Here is a 21,812-nt window from a genome sequence, read left to right as displayed (position 1 = left end):
CCTTTAAGTTGGGAATGGGAAGGGTCAAGAACTCTCCCATAATCCCACCCAGTTTGACTACACACTGCATGCAAACCTTCAGCTGTTGACCCCCTATTGCCAGCCACACCCAAACTGGAGTTCTAGGTTACTGCTTCAGCTGGACACCAGACAGTCACTAGGGGTGACACAACCCCAAAGTTGAATCTAGGTCAATGTGACCACTCTGAAGCTAAGATTTCCATTTGGCTGTTAGAACTAAGAAGTGGGCTGCCGTTTCTACACAATTTGCATGCAGCCTTGGCATGCACAGCAAAACAGACTGAGGGTTTTCCACTTATCCAGGGAACTTAATCTACTAAGTCAAGCAAGAAAACAAAACATTAAACATTTGTCTTACATTATGTGTGGGGTGTTTGTATTTGTGGGAGGGAGCTAAAACTGTGGCATGAGTTTTGACATGCATTGTGAGACTTTGTATTACTTCTCTCCATTTAAAATTTTCAGGGCCTGGGATATAGCTTAGTGGCACAGCACTTGCCTGGCAAATGCAAGGTCCTGAGTTCAATTCCCGGTACCAAATAATTTTTAAAAATAAAAATAAATAAAATTTTCAACGAAGAAAATCAATTAAAGGGACTAAAAACAGTTTGAATGAAAGGTGTGAGAGCTCCTCTTCAAGCATTTCTTCTTCAGGATGCTCTCTGTACCATTTAAAAAATCAAAACCACAACATAGATTAAATTTATGTGTTTCCAGTTCTATATTCAATTCATTTTGAAATTAACCTTTGATTTCCTGTCTTATTCTTTTATAATTCTTGGTGAATTACCCGTGTTCCCATTTAATAAATTTTGTCCTTTAAAAGTGGTATCTTACTTGCGGTACTTGTGAACACAGAGCTTGACTACTTTCCTTTTGTTTGCTAACTAGCTCTACTGGCTTTTTTCTTCTATTTTAGAAATAAATTTATAACATCTGGAAGTTTTAAAAAATCATTATAGTTCCAAAGACTTCCTATGCTGGGAAAAGTGATCTTCCTTTTTCAGAGTGATGGAAATAATTTGCTTATTGACAATTGTAAGAGTTCTAAAAGATACAAAGAAAACAGAAAATAGATTTCTTCAGATATGTTTTGTTGGACTAAGCATTTCATATTTTAAACCACATGTCACTTGATTTTTATTAATTACCTGTATGGGCAAGGCCATGTAGCAGTCACCATGGGTTACTTATAAAGGAAGGACAAAGCTGAGTGCGGTGGTGCATGTCTGTGATTTCAGCCCTGGGGAGGCTGAGGCAGGAGGACTGCTGTGAGTTCAAGGCCAGTCTGGCCTACATAGCGAGTTCCAGGTCAACCTGAACTGCATAGCAAGATCCTACCACAAATAAATCAAATAAATTTTGTAGATGAAATTAAGGTCAGGGTTTTGTAAACAGAGTAGAATTTGAACATGAACCCATGAGGAAGGATCATTTTGGATGGAAAGCAGAAGTAAAAACAAGGAAATCAAGAAATATAGATGAAGTGCTGGGAAGAGACCTTCGATTTCTCAAAGCTGAGCCTGGATCAGGCAGACTTGCATATCCAGAATTAGCTGAAAGTATGCTCGGCATTTTCGGGGGTCTGGGGTTTGAAATGAAGGGAATAGCTGGGCATGGAGGATTAAAGTAATGCGAACCTACTCAGTGTAACCCTCCAAAGATCAGCGCTCTGACCAAAATGATGTAGGCTTTGCATGGACACTTTCCACTTGTACTGGCTTATTTTGATTTGTCAGATATTTTCATTTAAGTCACCTCATGAAATGCATCTAATATCTGTAAAATGGTGGATTCAGGACTTCGGTCCTATAAATTTTTGATGGGTTATTAAAATATTATTCCCAAACTCACTCTCCTTTACACTTGTCAGTGTCCGTACCTACACGGGGCTGTGCCCGTCTGTGTGAGTGAGCATGGTGAGGGCTGGGATTGGAAACAGGAAAGTTCTAGAAGCAGCAATAAATTAAGTACATCGACAAACATAAAGTGAAGCTGCTCCGAAGGGTACTGTCATGTCAAAGGCAAGATTTCCCAGGGCAAAACTGAGGCTCTTGCGGGTAGGAGGAGCCGTGTGACCCAGCCTCCTCCTTCCATGACTAAAACGTTGGCTTTACTGTGTAGGCCGGTAGAGTAATTAAACGCGGAGCTTCTTTAAACTTGCTGTGCCATGTAGACAAAAATGAATTCCACAAACAATTAAGCAGAATATTTTAAAATGGGCATTAATATCAACGAAGAGGGGTTAACTAGGAAGTAATAATTGTAAGTTAAACATGAACAAGTCTCCTTTACTTCTATTTATTTTGAGAGAGGGAAGCTCAGAAGGCTTTTAGTTTCTGTGCTCTTACGAATTATTTGGATTAAAAGCCCCTAACTCTGAGACCCGTGTTGAACATGAGAACATGAGCAGCATCTGACGCTTTCGAACCCGGTGGGTTTGTGCTCTGCGTCTCATCCTTCGGTGAGAAGGTCGTGATGTGGGCCTCCTTTTTATCTTCAGACAGAACTGGCAGTATGGGAAGAGCTAGTGCAGCTGTGTTGGATTGTGCTGAAAATTCCTAAGCATGACTCAGATGACAAATTACATGTGATAGAGAGTCTGGTGGGATTTGCAGAGTGGAGTCTCAGTCCTGGGAATGATTAAATTAACTGAAGACCCAACAGGGAACTCCTGACCTCCTACAGGACACTGCCAGCCTCAGTGTTGCTTTTGCGAAGTGGGTGAAGTAGCCACACCATTCAGAGCTAAGCCTCTGTGCTTCGTGGAGAGGTGAATTCCCATTTTCTATGAATTTTGAAAAACAATTACAGTAATGATGATGGCAAAGAAAGGTACTACTGAAGGGCAAATTTAAAAAGACTGCACCCAGGGGAACATGCTGTCATTCTTCAGAAAGTTTCACAAGTCAAACAAGGACTGCCCAGCGGTTTCCTTTTCAATAATTAAGTCTATTAGTTAAATAACAAGTTCATATGCACATGAAATGTTTACCCACTTCTGAGAATAAAATGAACATAACAAAGGAATTATAGCTCATACGTATTATAGCATTCTCCAAAAGTTTCACCTACTCTATATTCTGTCAGATTTATTTACTTATATAAACAGGGTAGTAGTTACATATGCTGTAGTATATTTATTTATAGTGTAAAAACACACACATGCAAATACATATACAAGTTCTTCTGTATCCTCTAATATCCTAATCCAAAATTATGTATACACTGGTGACTACTTACTTGATTTTATTTAAAATTTACTTAGCTACAGCACTGAAAATTACAAAAGTTTAATTTTATGACAACAATCAGGATAGTAATTTTTAAAAGGTAATCACTAACTCTACAATTTTATCTTTTCCCTTTTTTATAATGCTACTTTAGAAAAATCCACAAAAGGGTATGCAAAATTTATATTCCCTCAATTCCTAAATTGCACACAAATGTTATTACCATAATCAGTGACTAATCCAAGTGAAAAATATTTTTAAAAAACTTTTTAGCGAGTGTGTTGTTTAATTCCAACTTCAGTGAGTAATTGTGAGAGTCATATAATCTCTTTGGACTTTGTTGCTATTCATCCTTGGGTAATTTTCCTTTCTTTTGTTTTTCCTTTTTTTTTTTTTCTTTCTCTCTTTTTGAGACAGTGTTTCTCTATGTATAGTTCAGACTGCCCTTGAACTCACAGTGTAGCCCAAGCTGGCCTGGAACTCACAGCAATCCTCCTGCCTCAGCCTCCAAAGTGCTGGGATTACAGTCATGCACCACCATGCCCAGCTCAAAAAATGTAAAGATGGAAATTCAGAACCTCAGGTTTAAGAAATTATAGCAAGAATAGATAAGAAGAGATATGTTTAAGTGCTTCCAAGCTGACTACATTGTCACATACAGTTTTACAAAAAACCAAGGAAATGTGAGCTTTATATAAAAGTAAAATTTCTAGGGTAAAAGGAAGTGATTATTAATATATGAACAAAAGTAAGGAACAATGAACCTTACCCTGAAGACTAAGAAGAAATTAAAGAAAAGGGTTCTTGAAGAATCAGTCATAGTAAGCACTCAAATTATTACTTTTATGTCCCACACCTACTTGAATGTCATTTTCTAAAGTCATTGTCTTGACCTTAGAACTATTTATGGCTTGACATGCTCAGGACCTTCAAATACATGACAGCTTTTCATTTATATTTGACTTTATTAGGCACACATTACTATTTATCCATATGCTTTCAAAAGGAACACAGATCTCTACATGCAATCGACCGTGAGCACGGTGAACTGTCCATCACCCTGAGGGTAACAGAAGGTGGGCAGTGCAGTATGCACTTATGTGGGTAGATGTCTTGATAGTTGTCTTGTGGATAGTTGTCTAGTGTTGATAGCATGGGATTCTGCTATGAATGCAGTATATTGTTGAAGAAATACTGACACAGGTACACCTGAAGGAGTTACAGTGATTTCAAATATCAACAATGTCCATGAAAAGAACCCCTTAATTTAAAAAAGAGAACCACACATAAAGCACTAGAAGAAAGGAGTTAGTTCTGTCCCATGTGTTTCTCATGATGGAGATAATGGCTTTTCTTATTGCTATTGTAGAGAGTTCTGCTGACATTTGCTGGCCTGCTGAGTTCATCACAGCTGTGCTTATGCCTGCCTCCAAGCTTCACTTTCCACGGAGCTGGAAAAGGACTGGAATTTTTGGTAGATAATGTGCCACACCCTTGCTCTGCCTCATCCTTCCAGCACTCTGTTTGTTAAGGGAAAGCCAGATTAAGCAGTGCTTTAGTTGGTGCAGGTATTTTGATCTGTTTTAAAATCCAGATGCAATCCAGAGACCCAAGTGACATGTTTATGCACCCTGGCTATCAGTGAGGTCAGGGATTTAGGTTATCTCAGTTCCTGGGTTGCAGGACAGGACTGCACCTTCCCCATTTGTAACCCTGGCTCAAATCCACACTGCCTTTGACACTACAGTAAGAAACACTTTCATAGAGGAGAAATGGGATCTCAGATGTAGAACACAAAGTATCCTGACAGCAGACCTATAAATATGCCCAAAACAGTAAAGAAAAACAATTCAGAAAATCTGGCGAGTGAGTTCTCCTAGTCTCCCCTGCAGACCTTAAAACGCTTCCCTCTGCAAATTAACAGTTAACTTCAGTGAATGCCTCAATCAATAGTATGTGCCATGGGTAGAAGGCTCTTCTGTGGACAGCCAAATGAAGTAAAAACTTTAGGACAAACAAACTACAATAGAAATTTTGCATGCCATGCTTGAAATAAAGCATAAAAAGTATTTCTTGGAAATAATAATTCTAATTTTTCATCCTGGACAATAATTGTAATGATGAAATTCAATAAAATTCAACTTTTAAGAACCGTCTAAAGTAACAACAGAAGTCTAGAGAATATAAATATATAAATTTTTATGGAGGTGTAAAGAACATCAGAAGAAAAGTGAATCATGTTTCTGAACTTCTCTGGGCACCAGAGAATGATGGGAAGACAAACGTACATATGACAGACGTGCCCTCAACCTCTCAACTGTGAGCCAGCGGAAAATCTTACTGTGCTTCTCAAAAGTTATCCTCCCCCTCAAGCTGCAACTCTCCAATCTAAAACCAGAAGATGCCCAGGAGGTTGGTTCTCTATTTCCTTTATGTGATGATGTCACCTACCCCTGAACATCTTGATTGGTGCTCCCTGTAACTTTGCTTATCAGAAGGCAAGTGTACAGTGGTGCATTCTTAGAAAACTCATGGAAATGTGACATCAGCTAAGTGAAAACTAAGTAATGTAAAGTAGGAGAAAAAGAAGATAAAAGTAGATTTAAAGGGAGGAAAGTTTTGAATGGGGTCACAGAGAAGCGACTTGGATGCCTCAGTGTAAGATGAGGAGAATTTTATTTGCATGTGCATGGAGGTGGGCATGTTTGCTAATGTGTGAAAATAAATGCAGGTGAACTTTGTAGAATCCAAATGTCCAGGATTGTTTGTGGAGCTGGGTGAAAAAAAAAGAGCCAATGATTAGGGTATCAAAACTATCATGATTACTAAAAGTATCTTAATACTGTAAGCAAGTACGTTTATCTTGCAGAAATTTATCAAAAATCTGTAAGTGGTGTTTGCCTTTCTTTCAGATAAGATCCAGGAGTTAGTCTTTAGATAAATCCTAAAAATATATTGGAAAGCTGTATTCCTGAGGACTTGGAAAGTAAACATATAAAAGTCTAAATCTAGAAATATTTATACTAATCTTTATACCAATGTAGATAAAAATGTGATAAACTCTTTCTCCTTTCATTTTCTTACAAAGTGAAAACATGAAAAGTCTGAATTTTTCTCCAGAAAAAATCTGTTCTGGTTGTCCCAAGGAGCACATAAATTGGCAATCTCACAAGGAAGCACTCAGGCTTATTAAGGAAATTTGTGAGACCTGGAAAGTGCTATAGATAAGTATCTGTTAAAATTCCATCCCACATAGCTGTGATCCTTACTCTTTTGACAACTGCCTGAGGACCAAGCATGGGAGAATGTGTAGAAGGAGCAAACAGAGGTTTTTCTCTCAGTTAAGCCCTCACAGCTCCCCATTTAAATTGGGCTAGGGTGGATTCTGGCAAAAATATCAATGTAACAATCTCCTAGGAAGATAAAGTTTGCAAAATTAGCTATGTCTGAGAATGGGCATGAAGCAATTTCTCAAAATTATGTAGTTGTTAATGTTACAAGGAGCAATAAAAAAATACATACCTTTCATTCTTATACAAGAACATAAAGCAAAACATTTCTCTACACACATATCTAAGAGTAAAGTATGTAATAAACTTTTACAGAAGCAGATGCATACAAGTTCCAGATGTGCTGTTTTTCTGACTCTGTGGGTTGTGTCCTCTATAAGGGGAAAAGAAATATTAATCATTTCTTTTACTGCTAAGGGGATGGGTGCTGCTCTCATATTTCAGAAAGGGGCTGGAAAGTGAGGGAAGCCAAACTTTTTCCTATTTAAGGCCAAAGCAAAGGAATCTCAGTGGCTGAGTTTTATGACGGGCCCGGTGCTGAAGGGCAGGGAACAACCGATGGTGCTACTCTGAACTGCTTTTCTTTTCTCCTTTCTGCACAAAGAGTCTCATGTCTGATATTTAGACATGGTGAGCTTTGTGCAAAAGGGGACCTGGCTACTTCTTGCTCTGCTTCACCCCACTCTTATTTTGGCGCAACAGACCCCGGAAGGTGAGTAGATTTGGATTTCCAGAAACTTTATGGGGTTTTTGTCTTTACTTCTCCTTATAAAGAAGCATAAAGGGAGAAACCAGCCTCTTGAAACACAGTTTCCTCTGTGAGCTCCCAACTATGAAACATTAATTGTACCCTACTTTTGCCTTTACATTGGTTTAAAACAAATAATGTCATGCGTGTGTTTAAAAGTTTTCTACTTGTTTAAGATAAAGGCTTTCTCGTACTAACTTTTTTCCTGTTAAAGGCACCGGGAACTTACTTTTTAAAATGGTTTTAAAAGGCTCCCCCCCCTGGACTGTTAACATCTTGGAATGCTTCCCTGGATCTGGAAGTTATTGGTCTCATGGAATAATTGCATGTTCTTCTTTGCATGTCATGTCCTTTGTGAGGATAGAATGTTGAGCATTGTTTTCCCAACAAGATTACAAATTTTAAAGCCGGCATGCCTAACAAACAGTCTACTATGCACCATTAGCCTCATTACATCTATTTCTATAAAGTGAAACAGCAATTGCCAGTGTTTCTTAAATGGGTTCAGATTGCAAAAAATTGTTTCATCACCCAGTTTTTATTCCATTTCTGTCGCAAGCCTTTGCATACTTGTTTAATCCATATTTCTAACCATTTATGGTGAGGGGTCTAATATTTCCCATATGTTCTGCAGCTTAGCTGCATTTGTAGTAGAGAAGAGAATTTTTTAAGTGTTTTTAGCAGGAATATTTTGACTTTTCTGCAAACAAGGTAAAGATACTAGTCCTGTTTGACTTCAAAAGCTCCTTTGCTGTTACTTCCTTAAAAGCGCATGTATTAGTTTTCATGTTCGAATTTTTAAAAATTGTCTCACTATCTGTATGAAAATATTTTTGTAAATTCATATGTGCCTCATAATCATGAAAATACTGGACAGATGGGAGCATACATTTTCATAAAGGTAAATATTCAAAGGTAAATATTCAAATGCTGAACGTAAAAATAGCTAGAGGAAATCATTAGACAGCAATTTTAAGATGTACACCATCAAACATGTTTACATTTAAACCTATAGTTTTTGTTAACCTTGTATGAGAACTTGGTTTTTTTTTTCCTTTTGTATGTAATATCAAGTATCTTTGGAGTCCTCGCAAGCAATATGTGTGAGTGGAACGGTGTGTGTGTGTGTGTGTGTGTGTGTCTGTGTGTTCGTGTAAACCTGGTAACATCTCTTTAGTTAAATTCGGCCATGGTCACAAAGAAAAACACCCATATTGCTTGTTCTTCAGTTTTTTCCCCCACCCAACCCTGTCCTGTCCTCTCTGCTCCTTGCGTCTCCACCCTCTCCGCACTGGGGACCTCCTTCCCCTCGTCTTGCTGGCCCCTCACCCCACCTGCACCCGGCCTCAGCGCTCTCCCTGGGCTCCTCCTAGGCCTTCCCATCCCCCACCACTCCTCCTCCTCCCAGGTGCCCTCCCCCGACCTCAGCCCTCTCTTCCTCCTCCCTCCCCCCTCCTCATCCTTTCCTTCCCCGGAACAATCAATATTCCTTTCCTTCTTTCTTTCTTCCCCTTTGCTCACTCTCCTGCGCACCCGCCCCCCCAAGTCGTTCTAACTCCCAGCCTTTCCCTCGGATACCAAATGATTAACACCTCCTGTTCTCCCGAAAAATATTTCTACCTTTTTAAAGCTCTTCCGTTCTCCTAGTTCCTAAGGAAAATATCGGAATTCTCATTTACTGAAGACTATGAACTTTTTGTTTGTACCTCAGAAAGCTGAAAAATATTAGGAGTTGCCTAGTAGTTACAGGAAAAATGAGATACACCCACTATGGCTATGTTCTTTCTGAACATACCTTTCGGGAGAAAAAAAGGAGCGTTTCCTACATAGATTGTCTTGACATCACAGTTTGTGTGGGTGTGTTGCTTTTAGACTTTGTTTATTGATTTTGTTTGTCTTAAAGCATGTTTAGATGTCCTGAGACACTGCAGCTTGTGCTTTCTATAGATGGCACCAGAAAGTTCTGCGGGTGGATGAGTTTGGGGGGTACGTACTCCCTCTCTGGGCGGGGGTGTCTTGTCTAAATCCCAGCACCCCCGAACTAGCACAACAGGAAAGACCACGAGCGTGTAGTCTACACGCAGGAGCTTTCTGGGGCATAAAACATGTATTCACAAAGAATTTTGGTCTTTTTACAAATTTGTGAAAGTTTTATTTTATTCATGTGTCTTATTCCAGCAATGGAAAACGAGGTCTGTTTTATATTTCCTGTGGTTTATAAACATGCCAAATTGTAAGGGGTGGGGGGGGAATATGCGCCACCTAGTGGCTGGCGGAGATACCGTTCACAACCGATGCCAACATCGAATGTACATAGGATACTTCAGGTTTTAAAATATTGTGCGGGAGAATGTTAACTATTAAACATTGTTTTCCTAAGCAAGTGAAAGCGTTACAGATAAACTGTTGCCAAATCCTCAGACACAAACATAATGGTAACAATATTCAGAGAATGGCTGGAAATAAAGTTGAAAGCTATACCAAAATTCCTCGAGTTTAAAAATATGTTTCATACACAAAGACTCTGATGTATTCCTTACTTGACATATTTTACTCGCTGATAATTATGTTAATATATTTCACATACTGCTAACTAATAGTGTTTTAGTAAGGCAGAGGGGGAAACTTGTAAGTTTTGTCTTTGCTGTGGATGGCGGTGGTGATGGTTTTGCTTCTCTTTTGGGTACTGGGGGCTGAGCCAAGGGCATTTGCACAGAGCTATGTTCCCAGCCTTTTTATTTTTTATTTTGAGACAGGATTTCCTTAGGTTGCTATATTGCCCAGGCTGGACCAGAATGTGTGATGCACCTAACTCAGCCTGCCTAACGTTGGGAATACAGGTGTGCACCACCGCACCTGGATAAAGCTGTGGTAGTTAAAAGTGTTCTAATGTCTAAGCTTCTGAGTTTGCCACACTGATAATTATATTAAAATGAACGATGTGCCTTGAAATAGATTCAAAACTATATATTGACTCAGAAAAACAATTCCTTACTTCAAGGTGTGTGAGCGTACCTCCCATTATACTTCAAGAAAAATTAGTAATTAATCAGTTACCATTCCCATTTTCTGATTTGTCCTGCCCCTCTAACTAACCATAGTGAGCTAATAAAAATACATAGCATAAAGTTACGAGAAACAATTGCACTTTTAAGAGACGAGAACTATCCGCATATCTCAGCATCCATCATCTGACAAAGATGTGGTATTTTAGTTGAAATTATGAGACCAGCAAGGGATGAATTAAGACTAGAACCAAAAGTCTGTTAAATCCTAGATAGAGAACACAAAATAGAAATTCAGAGCAGCTAAATCTTCTATTTTTGCAATCATTTGTCATTGAAAGGAGAGAGCAGATCATTGCACACAGGCCTAGAAAGTTTGCAATTATTGCACGTTCAGAAGTGAAAAGTGTGGGTATTTTTCTTGTGAACTCAACTGTGAACGGGTAAATCTGTTTTGTAAGCAAGAGATTCGGAAGCTAATGTTCAAACCTGAAATTATCATCAGTTCTGTGAAAATGCACGTGGGAAATAAAGTATTATTGACACAAAACGTTGTGGTGTTTGTTTTATGATGCTTTGTGTTTCCTTACCGCCTGCAGAATATTCAACCTTAGAGTATCTGAAACCCTAGAAGTAGTTGGCTTAAATTCTAGAATTAAGCTCAGCATTGTAAAAAAATCAAGCAAAGCCTCCAAAATAATTCCGGGAAAGGAAAGACGGAGAGTAAACGCCTTTGAGCTAACTCAGACTCCTCAGGGGATGTCGTATCCAAGGGCTTATTTTTAAATATTAAAAAGCATTATTTGCGATTTTGTCAGGATTATGGGTAATACTAGAAGACAAGACAGCCCTGTCCCATACCCTTGTCTTGGCTCTAGAGAGAAGAGCGCCACCTATCGAAGCTCCGTGGTTTCCATGTGGATGACATTTCTTTGGTGCAGAGTTCCAAAGATTATGCAGGCCAGTTCTTTGATTTTTGCAGCATCAAGTGGCATCACTACCTTGCAGTGTTTAAAGCAGAGGGCTTAGGAGTCGGAGCTTCAGAGATGAAGGATGTTATTGCTTTTGCTGAACATGAAGAACATTTGTAAAGTATCCAGGTCTGCAGTAATGCTCTGGGAACGTCTCAGTGAACTGTATCTTAGGAAAGTTTCCCTACAAAGCTTGCTCCCATTGTTTTCCCCACTCAGGAAAAAGTTTATGTACTACTTTTTAAAACCCAGACTTTTCAAGCAGGGAAACTGTGTCTGTTTTGTGTCCAGATGAGAACGGAAAAAATGAGATAGTTTTTTTTAGACAAACCGATTGTGAACTGCAATTTGGAGGGTTCTATTAACCACCAGAATTCCTGTCTGTGCCTAATGAAAACACAGCAGAACTGGATTCCTTTCCGATGAACAAAGGAAAGCCTTGTTCTTTCCATGACTGAAGTCAAGCCCTGCTGTTTAAAATGTAATCTTAATGAGTAAAAGGAAAAGCTTGAAGAGGACAGAAGTGAAAATGCCCACAGGATGTAAAACTAAAAAATAAAGGATCCAGAAATTATTAAAAATTAAAAATGCCTTGAAAACAAACACTGAGAAATTGCTGCTTCAGTCGCATGCCGTGTATTTTTCTGAAACTGGCTTTTCTGTGGTAGCTGTGGAGGATGTCAAACAGAGATGACACGCTCAAGTAAATTAAGTCCTAGAAATATTCTTTAGAGTTCCACGGTATGGTGGCAGTGCCCAAGTATCATTTAAGGGAGAATACTACTGAAGACAGAAGACCATCACTGCCAATCACTTAGTTACTTTACATTCTGAAAATCAGTGCCTTACTGAGACATCTAAGCATGTTTTTGTAGCAGATGCTGAAGCCTGATGTTTCTTCTCGTTGTTAGAATCCTAATTCTGTGTACAGGAAAATGCACGCTGGGCCCTGAGTCACACATTTATCCTATCAGTGGTCTGGATGTCATCAGGGTGGCCTAGGAGATAGAACACTTTTTCCTAAAGTCCAGAGCAAATAAACAATAGATTTCAGCTCCAGATGGGTCTTCCTGTTTTGAGATCAGAGAGGAAAATATTTTGCAGGGAAGACTTATCCATAAAACTCTGCCATTTTAGAATATTTTTTAAAATAGCTGCAGTATCTACAGATCCTATAGGACAGAGTTTTGAGGTTGATTTCTTAAATCCTCTCCAGTCCTTGAAAGCAGAAAGAGAATAGGATGCAGGGTTAAGTGTTTCAAAGTTGGAGATAGTCTTCCTAGATTCCCAACCTTAGTTTTACCCCTGACCACCAAATTTCAGGAAAACTACCCCGCATTTGTTTCAAATTCTTTATCTGTACAATAAGTAGTATGGCAGCATGCAGTTCTTAGGGGCTTCAGGAGGGTAGAGTAAGATAGATGCATACTACTTAAATCAGTACCTACCACCTACGAGGTACTCTGCAAGCTCTACCTAGCACTATTTGTACTAACATTGCCAAATGAAACACACTGAGGAAGCACCTGAAGTACTTAGTGTCTCAGTCATAGGAAATGTGGAAAGTAAAATTTAAAGGTGTCCACCAATTGTGAGGAGAAAGTATAATATGTTTTCTTCCATGTTTTCAATTTGGTATTAAATAATAGATGCAGTTGCTGATGAACATACTTTTCATTTTCTAATTTTCTACTTTTAGTTTTGGCAGGATAAAATGGTAAGCAAGTGACAGGGAATTTCTAATTGGGGATATAAAAGTCATATATCTATGAAGAAAACATCCAGAAACGATGATTCATAAATTTTTGGGGGGTGAGAGAGAGTAAGCAAAACCTACCTTGCTCATGTAAAACATACTTTTTAAATTTTAATTATCTACTTAGAATAGTTACAGATGTTCCCTTCAGAATCCTTTTTGTTTTAACTTATCTAACATATTTGAAGATATGTAGTCAATATAGAAGCATCAGAAACAGACTTTTAAGAAAGGTATGTTTTCCACACATTACTAATACCATTTTACAGTCAAATCAAACATATTTCAGTTGGAAACTATGAATTCCAAATATCCATACTTACAAAATATTCACCTTTCTAAAGTCACCTTTCTAAAGAAGAATGATGTTACAATAATTTGCACACCATGTTTGTAATTTTTAGTTTCCAGATTTCAGACCCCTTTTTTTTATGGATGAGGATTCCATAAGAAGAGGAAAAAATTTCTAAAATGTATTTATCACTGAAGCTAAATTGTTCAGTTGCTCTAGGTCATATTTTTATTGGAAACCTGATAAAGACAAGCATAATTTGTATCATATTTCTGGCACAACAATAAGATTCATTTACATTAGCATAAACTCACCTTAACAGAATGGAAACAAAACCAAAACAAAGTAGGAAGCTTTAACTACATTGAAAACTATAAAATTTTGTTACTTGGTTTCATTTTTCTCTAAAGTTCCAAGCCAGCACTAGGAAAGAAGGTAAGAGTGGATTATGTCATATGCTGGCTTTGCTTTGTTTACAGCTTAGATCTCAACAAAGAGATGATTTGGTTGCTGTGTTGCTTGAATGACTACAAGCTTACTTCATAGCCTTATTAGTAATAAGAAAGAGAAACAGCAACTGATATGGGAGGTAGAGTCCAAACTTCATGACAAATTGGAGCAGGAAGAGAGTTTAAATAACAGCAAAGGAGGTAACTGAAACATCTATTACTTGGTCTAAATGTAAAAGTAAGATTGTCTGACTTTCAGTTAATAGTTTTATAAAAATTTTCAACTTTTTAAATCAAAGCTAATCTAAATGTAGCTGTGTAAGAAAAGAAGGAAATAAGATGAGATGACTTACTTCTGAATCCTATTTTCTATTCTATTGCTAACTGCCAAAAATGGATATGTAAAGCAATTTATTCCTTAAGATAATAAAACATTCTTTTCCTAGGCTACACTATGATTTTCCCATGTGTCACGAAAGACTTACATTGAGGGCCTGGAGACAACTGTGTAAGACGTTTGGCTTCTGGTAGAATATTTTGCTAACCATAGAAGGTCATGCACAAAGTAATAAATTAGGGAAAACTGTACAAAACTCCATTCTTTCAGACAAGGTGACTTAGGTAGAGAAAAAGAAAAGAGGCTTATTGCCAGGCAGAAGTTTCTACTTAGGATTTTTCAGGGAAGTGACTCATCTTTCTTTCAAACAGATATGAAATAAGTAGGACAACAAACAAGAGTGAATTCATTGTTTTATGTTTTCTAAGCTCCTCAACTTGCCTCTTTTTACTTAGCATGACTTTGTATAGCAAAAGAAAACATAAATATATCATAACTGGAAGGAACAGAGCAGAAGACGAGAGTCACCACACAAGTTGATTACCCAGAAGGTTAGAGTAAAGTGGTTGAGGCTGGGGAGGGTATGAGAGAAAGGGATGAGAAGAATGTGGTTAGTGGGACTGAAGTTATAGTTGGACAGAACCAGGGAATTCTGGTGTGTTATTTCACAGGAGGACAATTATTGATAGCAAGAATATACTGGATATCAAGACAACTGCAAGAAAGGATTTTGAAAGTTTTCACCATAAGCTTCCAGTAGAAATGATAAATGTTTGAGCAGATAAACATCTTTGATTTCAATTAGCTATTAAGCAATGTATACAATTATTAACACATAAACATGAACTCTTTTTGGTTTTTACGTATCAGTTAAAATAAGATTAAACAAATAAAAATATTAAGTGGAAAAAGAACATTAGAAAAGGTGACTAAGATAATTTAATCCTTTTGCAGAGGTTTCTACATTTTAAAAAGAGTACTAGACAGTTTCTAGTAAACTTGAAAATGAGAGAAGTTAAATAAAAAGTGTTATTTGTGTAGTTTTGAGTTCAACCTACTTCTAACAAATTCAATTACAACTTCAGTAATTCGATTGGTGCTTGTATACTTAAAAAATTTCAGAGCCAATGGAAAAGATTGTAGTTCTAGTGCTTTAAGGACATTGTCAATGAAATATGAATGTAGGAGAATAAATTGAAAGGGTAAAATAAGTTTTATGTTAATTTCAAGGCAAATTAAGAAGATAAGAAAAGAAGCCATTCAAAATATGAGATTCTGGAACCTAGTTTAACTGTTATCCTCATCTGTCTTTAATAAGCCATTGATAGTCAATATCTGTTTTTATTACCCAAATATTATATTAAATGGAGAAAGATATTTCTGACCCAGAGATAAAGAGCTGAAAAAATCATTAAGGCAATCAAATGGGATGGGAGGGGGGCAGCAGGAAATCCACACTTTTAATGAGAATGCCTTGAGCTAAAGCTAATCTGAAAGAACATTTCATACAAAATTGATCTAAAGAAGTGTTCAAATGATTCATTTTAAGAAAGGAGAAGCACTGCAAAGACGGGAGATATGTTTCAGGTCATTTTACTGAAGGGTTTCTGCCTCAAAACATTCAGATTTTTTTTTTCTCAGGACTCAAACACCTAGTTCTTAAATATAAAGTGTCAGTTTTGTTCAGAAAGCAAAAGACTTCAATGCCTCACCTCCCTTTATTATCACTTTTCATAATATGAAAGCGATTGCTGATTTCCTCTTAAACATAATTTCCATAATATATTCCAAATAGGCCTATTTCATTTGCTCTAAGCTAAGCAGTTTGGTATTCTATGTTCACTAAGCATAAAGAAAGATTTCGTTAAATCCTTAAAATACATATCTTTCCCATGTTCTCATATACCAGCTTTACACACAAAAGAGGAACTGCAGTAACTGCCATAAATACAGAAATCCTTCTCCTTTATTCAATGAAACAAGCATGCTTTATTAGATTTAGGCCGCATTGGGAAATTGCAACACCAAAAAAATGGATTTTCAAACTTCTTGAATTCATCGAGAGGTTTTGAGGTGTTTTACAAGATCACTAACTTTGTACGTGTGTGTAGAGAGACACATGAGAAATGGAAGTGAATCTGTAAATTCAGAAGTTTTCTTTTTGATGAAGTTTTGGATAAACCTCTAAACTCTAAGTTTTTAAATGTAAATCTAAATCTAAATCATTACTGCCCTGGAAAGAGATGACATGGAATTAAGAATTTTAAGAGGTGATCTCTATGTAATGTCCAGATAGCAAAATCTCAGGGGCGTTGAAAGTCCTTTCGATCCCTAGGCAGCGAAATGTGCCGGCTTCAATTCCTTGCTTCCTCCAAAGCAGCCTTCTTCAGCAGACCTTTTAAAGGCCTTGGCTTTGACAAAATAAAAATTTCACTGTCTCACAAAAACTACAAAATTATTCAACAGTTCTTTGTTTTTAAAATTTTGCAGATGTTTAGGGACTCCTTACTTATTTATTCAATGACTAGTATGCTCTCATAGTAATATTCGAGAACTAAAGTTGTATTTAACCACAATCCACAGCTAGTGCTGTGAGAATTGAGACCAGATTTTATTTTGGCAAGCCCTAAGCTGATTCATTGCTAAGAGCTGCTGAAATTTCAGTCCTTTGCATATAATTAGGGATAAAGTCTCAAATTTTGGTTAAAGAAACTTTTGCCATCTTAAGCCACAAATACACAGAGTCATTATTCATATTTCTTATTCTCTCTTTTACTAATTCCTTGTCATTATTTGCTTTAAAAATCTCTCTATTCCTCTTCATGTATGTATGTATGTATGTATGTGTGTGTGTGTGTGTTTTTAAAACCTCTGTATATCCATATGGTGTATGCTCTAAAAGTATGTCATCAGGTTGACCTATTGATACCCAACAGAGCTAGGAGTGACATTCAATATATACAATAAACTTTCTTAAAGTTTTCCCAGGAAAATCTGGAAGAATTTTATGCTGCCAGTATAAGCTCACTTTTCCCCTGAATTTCTCAACTAAGTTAATAAAATCCAGAAAGCTTTTAGAGTTAGTAACCAAATCATCATTCAGTTTCATGCTCCCATCTGCCGTTAAAACAAAGAATAGCAATTGGGTAGAAAGGTTTATGTTCAATTGCACATTTAACAAATAAATTTTTAATTGAATATGTGATACCTATTGGTGTTAAATTTTTAATACAAATGAAATTAAAATACTTTAAATGACTGGCATTTTAAGGAAAATTGCCTATGGCATTCCATCTTTATATTATTCCGTAGGTTTGGTGTTTTAAGCAAGCTCTTACTATTTCATAAGAAGGAAAAAATAATTTTGTAATGAGAAATTGTTTCAAACTGTATCTAGTTCGTGTACTATCAATAGTTATGACTCATAAAAAAATCACATTTCATCAAAATATAAGGTAACATCACACCCTTTACTTCTTTTCTAGTTGATGAAGGAGGATGTACCTATCTTGGTCAGTCCTATGCCGCTAGAGATGTCTGGAAGCCAGAACCATGCCAAATATGCGTCTGTGACTCAGGATCTGTTCTCTGTGATGACATAATCTGTGATGAAGAGAACTTAGACTGTCCCAACCCAGAAATCCCCTTCGGAGAATGTTGTGCAGCATGCCCGCAGCCCTCAACACCTGTGAGTTTAAAGGACGTTTATCCATCTTCCCGACCCATACTGACATACACGCATAGTTCCTCCCTCCTAGGAAGTCTGGGCCAGCAAATAGCTACACATTTCATGGAAGAGTTTTGCTATGTCTTATTTAATATGTCTTTTCATTTACTAGGCTCCTGTCCCTAACGGTAGAGGACCACAAGGCCCCAAAGGAGATCCTGTAAGTCAAAATTCTTTAATGGAAGAGAATTAATGCTAGAGATAGTTCTGGGAATTGTGAACATTGCTCCCTTTCCACATCCTTTCCAAATTTGAACTTCCACCATTCATACGTGATCTTTAGTACTACGTATTTGGATAATGACATCAAATGACAAACTAAAAGCCCATGATTCTATATGCAAAGCTTCAAAATTCCCAAACTTGGCATGATGTTTTCATTTCACTATGAGTTTAAAAAAATCAAACATAGGTCAGTGTACAAAGGTATGCATTATGATTCAGTTAGTTACAAGATTTTGATTCAAATATATGTATTCCAAAGAAAATATGTTACATGTGATTTCTAATATTATTAAGCAGAGAAGTACAAGTCTAATAATCCTCCTCAATTGCTAATATGTTTCAATGTTTCATTTATTCTTACCTCTGATTTTTTAAGGGCCCTCCTGGTATTCCTGGGAGAAATGGTGACCCTGGTATCCCCGGACAACCAGGTTCTCCTGGTCCTCCTGGTGCCCCTGGAATCTGTCAATCATGTCCTACTGGCGGTCAGGTAAGAGGTTACCAGACTGAAAAATCTTCCCTGAAAAGACTGTCCTCATCCATCTTCTTTCCCTAGCCTCCACCATGTCTCACAATTATGAGTCCTTTATATTTGTTTTCTAGTTTTATGCATTTAACAAATCCTTATTTAGAGCTTATATGTGATAGGGTCTATTCTAAGAGCTTGAAAAGTATTCACTTTCCTCATGATGCTAATGCTATTGCTATTATATCTTTGCAAATTTTCCCAACTTCTCATTCGAGAAATGAACTATCAAGTTCCAAACAATTAACCTAGATAATTTAGGAAGCCTTAACAACTGTCCCTTACCTCTCTTTTACCACCAATGTAAAATTCTGCAGAGCCAAAACAAAAAGCAGTTCAAGAGCTGTGAACATTGTTCATCAGCTTCAAAGCAACTGGATTATTTACACCCAGATAACTGCCTTTGCTAAGCATTTAGAGACTTTCTTTCTCCTCCAAAGCATGAGTCAATCCATTCTAACACAAAACTAAACAAAGAAATAGGACAAAATTTCAGCCTACTAGATTTAGGCAAAATTAGAAAACATATATGCCAAATCTTTATGAGATTAAAAATGCTATTTAAAAAGCATTTCAGCAAGAATCAAAGCACATCATTTAATATATCCTTATCCTGGTAACCATCTAGGACCTGTCTGTAGACTTAGAACTCAAAATAAAGTAACCTCCAAAGAAATTCAATAAGCACATGAGTCTTTCTTCTGTTCTTTTCCTTGTCTTCTGTGAGGATGCTTGCTTTCATGTGCCACTTGTAAGCATATTAACAATAAACCAAAGGGTTTAAATTTTACTCACTGCATTACCTGCTTGATACAGTAATTTGATTTCTTCATTTGATAGTTGAATTTTATGATCTTGAAGACTCTTCCAACCTCAAATAGTGTATGGTCTTATGGTTGTGATGCTATTAATAATTCTTAGAAACAATGATTACAGCAAGAGTATTGTATATGGGATCAAATTTGGGGGAAACAATGTTGAATATGGTTATTTGAATGTTCATGCATTATGGAAGCCAAGGTTCTGTATGTCTAATATTTAAAGCCATAGAGAGAAAGGTTAAACAAGAAATTAATGTGTGACACTCTGCTGATATGCAGACACCTTTATGAGTGAGTAGTATGTTGCTTACACTCTTTCTAAATACTTTTGCAAATAACTATTGTACCTATCCGGTCTCTTTGCTGTAGAACTATTCTCCACAGTATGATTCATACGATGTCAAGGCTGGAGGACCAGGAGGAGTCGCGGGCTATCCTGGGCCAGCTGTATGTACAAATTTTTCTCAGTATTGTAGAGTGTTACCTAGAGTTCCAGTTTGTTAAATCTTAAATGATGCTCTTCAGAAATACAGTGTTTTTATGGAATTGCACAGAATAGCTTATTGTTTATTAAGTTCACAAAGCAAAAGGGTAACATGATTGAGTTTCTTGTGTTCTCACTCAGTCCTCCACCTGTCCCCTGTGTTGTGCCCGTACTGCCACAGCCTGACCCGACCACCTGCACCAGGACTCACTCGCCTCCTTGCTTAAGCCTTACACTCGTATACTCTCTGACTTCTTCAGATGTTGTTTTTTTTGCTTCATCTTTCTCCACCACCTTGTTCTACATCTTATTTTATACTCTGTCACACATTTCAGAATTTTCAGAATTCAGTGAGTTTTAAGTGTATCTACCTTAAAGGATAGTTCTTCCACTTATGCTGAAGGATTTTCTTCAATGTAAATGACCTGGAAGTTTGATCGGAGCAAATAGCACCTGAAGCCCAGGCACGCATTCAAGAAAATGTGGCATTCCATGTAAATGACCCTGGTTTTGGAAAAGTGTCACAAGAACCAGCACTAAAAACGGTTCTAATTTCCTCACAAGGAACAGACACACGAGCAAAAACGAAGCATGGCCCTGAATTCTATAAGCTCGTAGAGGACTGCTGTTCTCATCCGGCCCCATCTCTGTGACTACCAAAGCTAGAGAGACACAAAATTTTTGCCAGTATATCTAAATAAAAGACCCTTAAAGAAAAGCCCTTGGAGACAGGAGAACACAATGTGAAGAATGAGAGTTTTATTAACCTATAAAGTTTTAGGGGCTGTGAGTTTCTTATTTATCTTTCAAAGACACAGGAAGAATTCTATTGATTTCTGTGACTATTAAGCCTTAGATACATTATGAATTTGTTTTGTAATGACATAACAAAACTAAATAAAACCATCAATTATTGACCTTCCAGAAAAGTGATCAGAGGACAACAATTTAATTATAAACTACTGTTCCATAAATTTATGACCACCATGCTACAAACTGGTTTCTTAGTGTGGTTTGCATTTCTGAGTGCTAAATCAGTTTGTTGTGAATTACCATACTTCTGTGTATGATGATTCTCATGTGCACATCTAAATCTCTATGTCAGTGTAACTCTGTGACATCCATATCAATACAGCTATTAAGCTTTTGTGTTAGTTTACATTATGTTTTAGAAACTTTGACCCTAGGATTTATAGTATGCAGATAAATACTTTTCCAAAATGAGTTTGGCTACCAGACAGAAAATTGCTTCTTCTCCAGTGCAATATCATCTAAGTATTGCAGGGGTTCTCATAACATTTTGCACAGATTTTTCTAACTTTTGGGTTGTCTTCTTTAATGATTAATATAAACATTCTATAATATTTATTAATAATTTTTGTCATTCAGAGATAATTTTATTGAAATTTTTCTTACTGAGATCTTCACTGCAGATCTTATAAATTAATCATAATCACATCTATGACTATCAGATGAGATGTATTTGCATTTTTAAAGATGTCTGCATCATATCTTTATAGTTATCTCTCTGAATAGATAAAGTGTATTGTATATTCATTTATTTTGTATTTATCATTTAAAATTATATTCCAGGGTCCCCCAGGTCCTCCCGGTCCCCCTGGCTCCTCTGGTCATCCTGGTGCACCTGTAAGTAGAGATTCTAATGATGCTTTCTTCTTCGTGAATGGTTAAATCAAGTTAATAGAGATCCTGTTATAACTTAATCATTTTAGCCCATGTAACCCCAATTAAATGGGAGTAGCCACACCAGGAAACTGATTATTCTTTTAAAAATACAATGAAGTATCACAGTTAATTGCTTTCCATCAGCAATTATCAGTAATTACAACTTTGGTAAAATTAAACCACATGCTACATTTGCATATAATGTGGAATGGAATTTAAAACAATTCAGTTTTGGTGGGAT

General features: G+C 37.0%; 1 protein-coding gene across 1 annotated transcript in view; it reads left to right on the top strand.

Moving 5' to 3' along the window:
• Nucleotides 1-7,039: 7,039 nt before the first annotated feature.
• Col3a1 (collagen, type III, alpha 1) overlaps nucleotides 7,040-21,812 on the top strand; it is a 37,189-nt gene continuing 22,416 nt past the window's right edge. The window contains exons 1-6 of the mRNA XM_005373324.2: nucleotides 7,040-7,256; nucleotides 17,588-17,790; nucleotides 17,942-17,989; nucleotides 18,431-18,544; nucleotides 19,771-19,848; nucleotides 21,479-21,532. Of these exons, the coding sequence (XP_005373381.1) occupies nucleotides 7,172-7,256; nucleotides 17,588-17,790; nucleotides 17,942-17,989; nucleotides 18,431-18,544; nucleotides 19,771-19,848; nucleotides 21,479-21,532 (582 nt within the window). The 5' untranslated portion in view covers nucleotides 7,040-7,171. The remainder of the gene's footprint in view (nucleotides 7,257-17,587; nucleotides 17,791-17,941; nucleotides 17,990-18,430; nucleotides 18,545-19,770; nucleotides 19,849-21,478; nucleotides 21,533-21,812) is intronic.

This window comes from Chinchilla lanigera, unplaced genomic scaffold, assembly GCF_000276665.1.
Source record: "Chinchilla lanigera isolate Chin_1 unplaced genomic scaffold, ChiLan1.0 scaffold00002, whole genome shotgun sequence".
Taxonomy (NCBI): Eukaryota; Metazoa; Chordata; class Mammalia; order Rodentia; family Chinchillidae; genus Chinchilla; species Chinchilla lanigera.
The sequence above is the reverse complement of the archived record's forward strand: the minus strand, read 5'-3'. Positions and strand labels throughout refer to the sequence as shown.